The sequence below is a fragment of the Pyxicephalus adspersus genome, chromosome 12 (genome assembly GCF_032062135.1).
Source record: "Pyxicephalus adspersus chromosome 12, UCB_Pads_2.0, whole genome shotgun sequence".
NCBI lineage: Eukaryota > Metazoa > Chordata > Amphibia > Anura > Pyxicephalidae > Pyxicephalus > Pyxicephalus adspersus.
Genome location: NC_092869.1, coordinates 30,014,421 through 30,025,676, shown reverse-complemented (window position 1 = coordinate 30,025,676; position 11,256 = coordinate 30,014,421). Strand labels below are relative to the sequence as shown.

Here is an 11,256-nt window from a genome sequence, read left to right as displayed (position 1 = left end):
ATAGTGTATAATGTAATGTACAGTAGCTTATATAATATATATATAATACAATTATATATATTATATAAGGATTTCTTTGTATTGGACTCAATACAGCTTTTTTGTATTAAGTTCAATACAAAGGAACTCAATACAAAATTTTGAATTTCCCGCCCCGCCTCCCTCCCGCACCGACGCATGCAGCGACGTCACCGGGAAACACCGGTGATCGTCACTGCACTCGCCGGCTGAAGAACGAAGAGAGAAGATGTGTCCGGAGGAGCAGAGCACCCAGCATGATTAGGCAAATAAGACGCATTATTGCAGAAGGGGCATCGCCTGTTCTTTTCTGCAAAAAAATGACCTGCCTGATCATTAAAACTTACATAGGTTGAAAAAAGTCCATCAAGTTCAACCACTAGGGAAATAAATAGACCCCAGATAGTTGTCTATAGTTGTTAATACCACTTTGCATACATCACCAATCTCTTCCATCTTCCAGAGATACTCTTATTAAAAATATTTAGAATCTGACATTAGGACCTTGTGGATGCCAGTGGTCAGTTGCACTAATTCCTGCATCAATATTGTGGAGGAATAACACAAATCTGCCCCTAAAGCTCAGATGTTTGGTGGGTTACTGGCCAAAACTCAGAACTTGTTCAGAAACAAGAAAGTTTTATTTAATTTAGTGAGATTGACATGCGGTTGGGTTTCTGTACTATAGTAGGAGCCAGCAGATGCAGGAATCTGACACTTTCGTAGATGTAAAGCTACGTACACACGGCAGATTTTTATCGCCCGATAATCGGCATCGTGAAAGATCCTTTCCAACGACAAAAATTGCAGGTGTGTACACAGCTTTAGATGTTGCAGCAATCTCTAGGTGATAGCAGAGGTTAGCAAAGGTGTGTGTGGGGGGAGGTACTGATCTATTTTTCTCTGCCTTTAAGGTCAAATTTAGGGGCCAATTTACACCATTCATACATTAGGTCAGCAGTCGCCAACCTTTCGGACCTCATGGACCACTAAATTCATCATTTTAAATCCGGAGGACTATTATTAGGAATGTTAAAAAAGAGAAATACATTTGCAAAATAATGATCTTCCTAATGGTGCCTGACAAGGACTGTGGAGACTCTGATTCATTGATCAGCTCACGGTTAGGTGAAGTATTACTATTGTTACTATTATCATTAGTTACATTATCTTCCGTGTTGGCGGAGTGGGGTGACTTGTAATGGTGGAAACAATACTGAAGGGTACGGCTCGGCAATGGTTGCCTCATACAAATTACCACTACACTGACGTCACACTGCGCCTCCCTTGTTTTTCCATCTCTAGTACAGTTCATGAATTTAGTGCAATATAAAGGTGAAAATTGTCATTTAGAATATAGGAATTTATTAGAATATTATTTTTGTTTTATTATTAATAAAACATAAAAATTGCAAATAATGTCCAATTTTTTCAGTGGACCACCAAAAGTTTCTCGTGGAGCACCGGTTGGCAACTTTTGCATTAGAGCACCAATACAAAAAAAAAGTGCAGCACAACACTCAGTAGTACAATACCATGATCCTGATGTGCTGCAACCATGATCTCAGAGGTGTGTTGTAATAATGCATTGGGGTGCCATTGAAACAAATGAAGGACATTCATGGTGGGGTACTGCAGCACACCGGAACAGGCAGATGTGAACGCGCACACTAAAGTGAACTTGTCAAGTGAGAATCATAAGGGCTGCCATTGCTGAGTGAAGTTATTGGAAACACTGATATAATATTTTCCTGCAAGATGCAATTGACTTTCCTTATTTTTACAGTTTTACAAGTATAGCACACATGATTTGTGTGTTTCAGATACTCCCGACGTACAATAATGCCTGTTCGTGGACTTTGGATCTTCAGCCACCGACCAGGGGAATGTGGAACGGTAAAATTCTCCAGGTAATTCAGTTATTTCATATATTTAGTATGTAGGAAAATTTTATAAATTCATTTGTAAGAAACTAAAATTTACATTGAGATCACTATTATCACATTTATGTTTTGTGTTTGTGTTATTGGTAATTATTTAGGGGTCTATTTATAAAGCAGTGAATTTGACATTCCCTGGTGGAAAATCAATTACTTCCATTGAAACACATGGACCTGGAATATTCTCCAGCCGGGATTATTTAAATGAATATAAGACTAACTGCTGTATAAATAGTGTACAATTCAGGAGCCTGTTATACAATCCTAAAGTTGGAGATTAGGTCAATTTTGCATGATATTTTTTCCAAAGTATCATGATGTGATTATTTGTAAAACATCTATATTTTACAAATAAATATTTAAAGCAGATATAGACCAAAAATAAAAAATGTGACCAGGCAGAAAGGAGAAGCTATATTTCATCTGCCTGTTCACAATTATTTAACGAAAATAATCTCTGCTTGACTTTGCCGGCATCGTCATCTTTACCCGGTCTTCTTATGGGTATAGAGCATCCTGATTGGACAAGCCGGAATGATAAATCTCATTCATTCCCTCCAATCAGCTATGCCAGTATTGTGTGCTAAGGTGTGTATCTGCAGCTCCCCAGTTCTCCTCAGCCCTTTTTAGCTGGGTGCACCACCCGGCTTTCTTCAGTGACCACCTGGCTGTTTTTTGGTGCTTACTGAAGAGTTGGGTCACAATACAGGGGCCACCACCCGCCTACAATTTCTTACCACCGGGCTTAAAATAAATTCTGGCTTCAACACTGGTATACATTATAAAGAAGATTGTGAAGGGCAGGTAAGTTTGTTTTAATGCACAAGAGAAATAGTCTGTCAATTAGGAACCTGCCTGATCACAAATGTTTTAACTATTAGGTTTACTTTAAAACGGGGGTCATTCGTAACACTCAGTGTGTAAAGCTTGCTTGACTTTCCAGTACTTAATGCAGCACTGTCTACATGCATGTTGCTTGTCTGTGTATAATAGGGTAAAACAGACAGCCCTGCCTTTACTAGTACAGGAGGATAGTATGTTTCATCTACATTTATTTCTGCCAGTGCTGTCCTTGCAGTCTGATCTCCTTGAAAATCTGTATCATTAGACTTCTGGGGAGTATGCTGAGTAAGCTCCTGTTTTTGGTTAGAGACACCTACCAACTGTGTATTTCCTGTTCCACTTCCAAAGAAACTGCCTCTGTGGCACAGTTTGGACAGGGAATTGCAGTCACAAGGACCTAAAGCTGAACTAAACTCAAAATAAAAAAACACACTTACCTTTAATTCCCCAAATCTGTCAATTCATCAGGAGGTTTCTTTGTTTGAGTCCTGCGTCACTCCAGGATCCTTCTTCGACCCGGGGCAGAGGAAGCGCCAGGCACTGCTTACTTCTTCATTCTTCTTCCGGGGTCTTCTTCGTGCATCACTTAATCTCGCACTGCACAGGCGCAAGATCAGGTGGCGTAGATAGGGAAAAAGATTGCCAATCTCACTGCGCGAAATCAGCAATTTTTTTCTCCCATTAAAGAAAAGGCTCAATCTACAAATGCGGGTAATTGGGCATGCGCAGAGCCTTCCGGGATCCGTGACGTAGGTATCTCAGGAGACTCTGTGCTTCTATTCTGTCTTGATCGCCGCGGCAGATGTTGCACTTAAAAAATAAATAAATACAATTTTTACTTTATATTTAAGGGTTGTCTATTAGTGTTGAGATTAGGTATGCTTAAAGCAAACCATATAGGTTACAATCTGGTTGTGCAAGCTCCAGCTACAGATGTAATGATATTGATATATTTAAGGTTATATAGAAAATGTTCAGTCAGGTTGCAATACAAATGAATGATTTTGCCTTGAAGTCTTGGAAAGTCAAACTCCATATATAAAGGAAAACTAAACTGGACAGCACAGAGATTCATTGTTTTTTGGCAAGCATTAGCAGGTCATTTATTGATTTTCTTTGGCTAGAGTTGCTGTTTACATTAAACTCTGTTTTGGTGTCTTGCAGGCGTTATCCTACCGTAGAGAAAAGAGCCAAGGGTTTTAATAAGTCAAGCTATACACCCATTCCTGAGAATGAAGACCTTGTAAATGTACTGCTGCGGGAGCTTGGTTTAACGGACGATAATAAACACTTTGTGGACTATAGAGATAATTGTTCCAGAATCACTAAAACAAATGTGTACTCACTGACTTTTCCTGATGGGAAACTCTGGCCCATCCTTGCCATTCCAGATGGTGACTTTATCTATGTGTGCCTGCCTCTGGTGGAGCAGATTCTGACACCCACCCCACCACTCATAAGTATTAACAGCATCTCTGAAGCTTTTGCCCTTTTGTACGGAATGAAGCAGTTCGTTGATTTCAGACACAGCACAGTTGCAGACATATCATTAAGACTTGCCCAGCTGCCACTTTTGGTCACCCAGGTCTGTCCGCTTGGTACCCCTGTGGACACAAATTTAACTGCTCCACCAGAAATTCTGAGTAGTATCTCTACGCACCTAGCTTATAAAACCCCAGCGTGGCGGACTAGCAAACAGAAGGGTAAAGCTCAGATTGAAGTCTTCATCACAGAGAAAGTAAACTCCACTCAATATGATAAAGGAGATGACAGTGATACATGGCAGGTGTATGGGACAATCTCTTGCAAGGTGAGTGTGTATAATATGTCTAAAATCCCTGACATCTCTAGCTGCTTGTTAAGTAAGGTAATTCTCAAAAATTCCTAAAGCTCAAAATGCCAAAGGTCCATTTCATTTGGCTTCTAATGGCAAAGAAACACCTGCTGGTTGTTTACATTAGAGGGTCAGAAGGCTGCCAAGATTCTGGTGCAATATAAAGTAATAGAAAAAAAATAAATGCAGAACTAAACCTATTGTTAGTCACCTGTCCCCGTTCTAATGTGGGCACTGCCATCTCAGAGTTTAACCCAGATATTTTTTTGAGCTGGTTGGGAAGAAATTGTAGATGGGTAGCTGCCCCTGTATTGTGTTCCAACTCTTCAGTAACCATCCAAAATCAGTCGGGTGGTCACTAAAAAGTGCCAGGTGGTGTGCACAGCTTTTTCTTTTCATAACCTGATCTTCAGTCAACTTAATTGGCCAGGCTGGGACAATGTAACAGGTGCTGCTCAGGTGCGATCAGGCAGGTAAGAATACTTATTGCAGAAGGGACATCGCTTGTCCCCTTCTTCAATAAACACGTGCTTGATTATCAATTTTTAAACTGGGACTTTAGTTCCGCTATAATATCTCTATTTTTTCCACATTGCCAGTAGCTGCAGGGGTGAATAAGGACTTGCTTTTAGGTTCTTTTACTGGTTCTTAGAAATGTGTATATATTTTAGAATATGTAGTCTGAGCACAAGTTGACTTTAAGCCAGTTAATCAGCCTTTATGTGACCTCATCAGGTTTTTTTTTAAATAGCTTTCTTTAAGTAAGGGGAAAAAGAGACAGTCATTCTGATAAAAATATGACACATATTCTATGATTTGTTTGAATGTGGGAAACCAAAAAAGCCAATCTCAAGAAAAGCTTGTACGGTCCCCAAGAATTCATAATAACAGTCTTATTTATAGCAAAAATAATCATAATACAAGACCTTAGCAAACCACCTCAAATAATCTAAACATTGGGCCTGAAAAGAAATTTGCTATTTAGTTTTCAATCCTGGACCTGATCCATTCCAGGTTTGTTGGATCACCCAGCTTTACAGATGAAAGTGTATCTACTCCAGCCTTGGAGAGCTTTGTTAAGTCAGGTCTGTTATGTATGAGAATTATTGTTCTCTGGTTGGCTCAGAAAGAACTAGGAATGTGCTTTAGATTATAGGTAGGTATGTCACATGCATAAGGTATCCTCTCAATAAATGATGATTGCTTGACCATCTCCATGGAGGGGTCCTAACTGTTTCTGATCAGGAAGAACCACATGTTAATGCCCATGTTCAGGATGGCCATATCACAGACCCTAATAGGCATTAGGAAATTAGATTCATAAATGCAATATGTCTCCCTGGAATTATATTCCATTGTTTAGCGTGTGTCTTCCATCATTAAATTGCATTGTAAGTAATTCCATTGATGCCGTTGTTTGGTAACTAGCATACTAGCTTCAAACAATGGGCTATGCTGTGTTTTCCCTCCACTTGTAAGCTTTTATCCCAGAACAGAAGTGGATCTCATTTTCCCTTGATGTTTATGCCATGTCTAATAGGCTATTAAGAAATGAAATGAGGACAGGAAATTGCCATGTAAATGGTACTTATACTATCACTTTTTACTGAATGGTCCGTCTATAAATGTTCGTTCATTTTGAACAGAGCATTGTGGAATCTAGTTTAGGCTTAGAACATGGGAAGTCATGGAAAGTCCGAAAGTGAAAGTTTGCAAGTTGATTTTAAACTGAACTTTTTTTTGCTTGCTTAATATTGGCTATATATATATGAGTGTATATGGGCTATGTACACACGTGCAATGGTTCTTGTATGATAATCAGCTCAGGGCCGATATCTGACAAGAATCTGGCGTGTGTACAGTGCTTGTTATCCATCGTCCAAACAACCGTCCTGGCAGATCGACGTACGATCTTAATGGAAGTGAAGGGGGAGAGAGCGCAGTGGGGTGCCGCTCTGTCAGTCTCCCCCTCCCCTCTCCATTGAACAGAACGGTGCACTATGTACAGCACTCGTTCATGCATCGTGCAGTCGTTAGTGGTTGGAAAGGATCATGAAAGATCCTTTCCAACCACAATTATTGCACGTGTGTAGATAGCCTTAAAAGTGCAAAAAAGGAAAGTTGCCACCTATGGTAATTTTAGATATAATAGATTTTATCCTTCATTCTGTGGAAAATTGAATCAAGGTATGTGTAAGGATTTATCAGATCTTCCTAAAGCCCATCCAACTCCAGACAGAAGTCCCCTTTACTTTCAAGGGTCCCTCTATCCTGTCACAGACACTGTTACTTTGCTTTAAATAGTGAGACCTCCCTGGCACATGTTGTGACTCCATAAATTAGAGTTATGCTCTTCCTTAACAGCCAAAGAAATTGTGCAGATCAAGCACAGATATCTTTTTAAAGAGTCTTTAAAAGTTATATGGAACTGTCTGGTGTTTTAACATTCCAGCAACTACCAGAAATGGAAAAGTCAGCAAAACTAAAGCCCCACAACTCACCTATCCTTGCTCCACATATCTGCGAAAATTGACTATCAGACAGGAGTTTATTGCACAAAAGGACACGTGATGACCCTTCAGCAATACCAGCCTACCCAGCTGTCAAATTTTGCTGAGCTGAGCATTTGTTGCCATCGATACCCAGCAATCCTAGCTATTCCTTCAGGTGCCAGCTGGTTAAGACTTAAATGTAGAAAGGAAGGAAAAAGATGGCGGCACCCGTAACGGAATGGAGATAGCTGAGTATGGTTGGGTTTAGTACCACTGTAGGAGTGGCCTATCACCAACCTAAATATGCAGGCACAGGAACAATATAATATTGTATACATACTTGTTTTTCTATGCACCAGCAATGTGTCCATGAACCTTCTAGAAAATGTGACCACTCAAGGAAGAGTTTATTCTCCAGCACAGCTCCTTAATCCCAGCATATTATAACCCTCTCATCTTCTGATTTACTGTTTGCCAGCCTTCACCTACCTACATAACCCAATATGAAGCCTTATAATCGTAAAAAAGTGTGTTAATATAATATATAAGGGAAGATTTTTGTTGAAATAATTAGTCTGGTGACAGAGTCTCTTTAAGCCATCATTTGGGTGGACTAACCTATTAATAAACCACAATAAGCTAAAATCCTATCCCAGTTTTCCATAGAGACTTTCTGCTATGAATAATAAACAGTTTTTTACAATTTACTGTACTAAATGAATGGAGAGATTTCCCTGAAATTTCAAAAGCCATTATAATAACCCAACAAATACCTTTTTATACTGACTGGGGTTATCACTCCAAATAGGTAATTGTAAGGGAACAATTAGGTAAATGGGCACATACACACTGTAGTGCAGAACACAAAATTATTTTTAATTGCTTTTATTCAGCCTTGCAGTAGTCCATGGGTCCAGTTTCCCCGGTGTAAAGCTTGCATACAGCACGCCATAAAATAGCTATAAAAGGTTGTAAGTCATTTTTTTCCAGCGCGTTCCCTAATGCTGCCAGGAACCTTTCCTTGTAACGTGTTTACACAGTTTGCCAGTAGTTCAAATTTATTAACTGCATTCAAAGAAGCGTTGCAGTGGGCAGTCAAATGTGGAGCCGGTGAAGGGCAGGCAGATGTTTATGCAGGTGGTGGTCAATGAACATGGCAGGAGCCCGAGTCATTTCAGCTCTTCTCCTGCCGCTCTCTCTTTTGTTTATCTTTGTACAAGCAACATTAGCTCCAAAGGGACCAACTTATTCACAACTACCTAAAATAATGACTCTTTGATTGCAGTCAACCTAAAGTGGCTCAAGGACTTATTAGCATGTACGGACCTATGTAAATCATTATTATTATATTTTATTATGCAAAAGGTACACTTGATTGATTTAATGCACACGTCCCGTGGGGGGTCATTGGAGGCTTGTGCTGAGTAAGTGGACGTACGGATTAAAAGCCTCGGTTCGAGCATTTAAACAGATCTAATTAACGTCATCATTTTTTTTCCTCTTTCCAAAGTGTAATTTGGAAACAATCAACCAAAATGTAATCGTCGGCTTGAATCTTCCTGCTAACGGCTCCCCCCTTCAGGATATTCTGGTCCATCCCTGTGTGACTTCCATTGACTCTTCCATGCTGATCTCGAGCAGCGTGGCGGCTACTGACGACTCAGCATTCAATGGGCCGTACAAATTTCCTTTCATTCCGCCCTTTGATTTGTTCCAATTGTGCTACTACACGTCACAGGTAAACCAAGAATTGAGCTTAATTTGCTACATAATGTGTTTCATCGACAATTTGTTTGGTGTTATTATTTTCAAGAATAAAAAAATATATAAAAAATACATTTGGGGCTATAAAAAATACATTTGGGGTTTGTTTGATTTTTGCAGGCAACAAGAACCCTTTTACCTGGTATTATATTTGAAGGAGAAGCTTCCTCTATTGTTACTGCCAACCATGATTCCAGTTCCAAACTCGCTTACAAACATGAAAGAGTAAAGATGATTGGAAGCAAAAAGCAATAGATACTACTTCTCTCAGAGACTGTATATAAGGTTCATGGTCTCATTTTACCAACCAATTAACTATCGTATTTATACCAAAATTGTTAGTTGGCTTTAGTTAAAGCAGAACCCTAAAAATATACCATTACAAAATGCAGCTTTCAATGTAATAATCACCCTAAATGTAAAACTGTCCCCTGCAGAACTTCTTTTCCACACTAGATGCCTTAAGTCTTCCAGATTGAATGACAGCCATTTCTGTTTTATATATTTCCTCTGATCCCAGGTTCTTATGTGGGAGCAGCACCATGATTAGCTAACCCGTCGCTATGCTTTTTTCCTTTATCAGCATGCTGTATGTCAGTGCATGAACTGATTGGCTCCTACTGCTTTCCTCTCACAATAGGCTCGGCTGTCCAAGTACAATTTAAGTACTTATGCAGCTTGCGCTTAAAAATGTATTATCTGATCGGTACTAAACTGTGTTTTTTATTATCTTAAATTCATCTTTACAGCACACCTAAAGTCAAAAAAGTCAGCAGAAGGTAGAGCCTATTGACAAAAGAGACATTGCATGTCTGGTGGCTTTATGTTTAATCTCTACAACCAGGGTTCCTCCAGAGGTTGCTAGAGGTTCCATTGGTCAGGTACTACTGAGCAATGACCTTTTTGGCTAGCTGTAAGGGTGACATTCTTCCCCCAGGCTAGCAACGTAAAAGGTATTATTCCAGCTGACCACCATCTTAATATACTGTGAGCTGTGGATATAGTACTTAGAGAAGAAGTTCCCTGAAGACCTAAAAGTTATTTCAAGAGCTTAGGTCTGTGTGGTGGTGCCGCAATGTAACTCCTGCACATGCTTAGTAGTTACATCATCAATGGCCATCCAATGGTTGAAGAGGATCGCCTATCCTCTCAGAAGTCTGTTGTGGAGCCTGCTTTGAAAATGGAGCCTTCTTTGGATGTGGTGATGACAGGTTCTGAATAGGGCTGCTTTACATGGGTCAGTGTGTGCCATAATCTGCAATTATTCTTTGCATACTTTCTGATTATGGGAGAAGCTCACCACCCACCAATGAGTTTATTTCCTCTTTCATTATTTCATCTATATGTACAAATAACAATTCAGAAATATTTGCTTACCCAACTTTTTCTTTTCTTTAATTTTAGGTTCCGGTGCCTCCAATTTTGGGTTTCTATCAAATGACTGACGAGGGGCACCAGGCACAGATATCGGTTAAACTGAAGCTCCATGAGAGTATAAAAAATGGATTTGATTACTGCGAAGCACAAATTCCATTTTTCAACAAGTAAGATATTGTTGTTTTCATATGTTTGGAAACTTAATGTTTATCATTTTCCCCCAATTCTGTTAGGGGGCTATAGTTGGGTACAAGCCTCACCTTTACCAGCAGTCAATAAGACATCTGCCAGCTGCACAAGATCATTAGGAGCAGCTGTTGTTATCTTGGCAATTCAGCAAGCAGATAGACATGATGTATGAGTGGCAAAATACTCATTCCTTTTTTTTCATGAATAATTAAACTAGTGGTGTTTTTTAGCAAGACATATTTCAACATGGTGAAAATCAGTTAATTTACCAAAAAAATGTACAGCCCTTATTAAGGTCAGGTTTATACCTGCTATAGGATCGATCAATCCTGCGCGGCTCCCAGTGACTAAGACCTTGCCCACTGCTCAGTCACTCACTATGCAATGTTGGTTCTGAAAAAAAACAGCATCTGCTTATTTGACAACTGACAGCGGTGAGCAGTAGTGGTACCCCTGTAGTCCCCATTCATCCTTTACAGGCCTGCCATAAGGAGAAGCTGCATGTTTTGTCTTCTAAAAGGCAGTGGTTCCATAGCATTGGCAAGCGGTAAATGCAATACAACCTCATGACCTGTGTGAATATAACCTAACCTCATGACCTGTGTGAATATAACCTAACCTCATGGTCAGTGTGAATATAACCTAACCTCATGTCCAGTGTGAATATAACCTATCCTCATAACCTGTGTGAATATAACCTAACCTCAGTGTGAATATAATCTAACCTCATGACCTGTGTGAATTTAACTTAACCTCATGACCTGTGTGAATATAACCTAACCTCATGGCCAGTGTGAAT

At 39.6% G+C, this 11,256-nt stretch overlaps 1 protein-coding gene across 3 annotated transcripts in view; it reads left to right on the top strand.

Annotated features, from left to right (window-relative positions):
• Positions 1–11,256, top strand: part of AP5M1 (adaptor related protein complex 5 subunit mu 1) — an 18,744-nt gene that overhangs the window by 1,534 nt on the left and 5,954 nt on the right. Inside the window, exons 1-5 of one of the 3 annotated variants that reach the window (XM_072428618.1) lie at positions 849–1,146; positions 1,842–1,928; positions 3,966–4,611; positions 8,638–8,865; positions 10,296–10,435. In XM_072428618.1, the coding sequence (XP_072284719.1) occupies positions 1,861–1,928; positions 3,966–4,611; positions 8,638–8,865; positions 10,296–10,435 (1,082 nt within the window). In that variant the 5' untranslated portion in view covers positions 849–1,146; positions 1,842–1,860. Of the gene's footprint in view, positions 1–848; positions 1,147–1,804; positions 1,929–3,965; positions 4,612–8,637; positions 8,866–10,295; positions 10,436–11,256 lie in introns of those variants that run through there. The other 2 variants (XM_072428616.1, XM_072428617.1) reach the window with 2 other exon arrangements.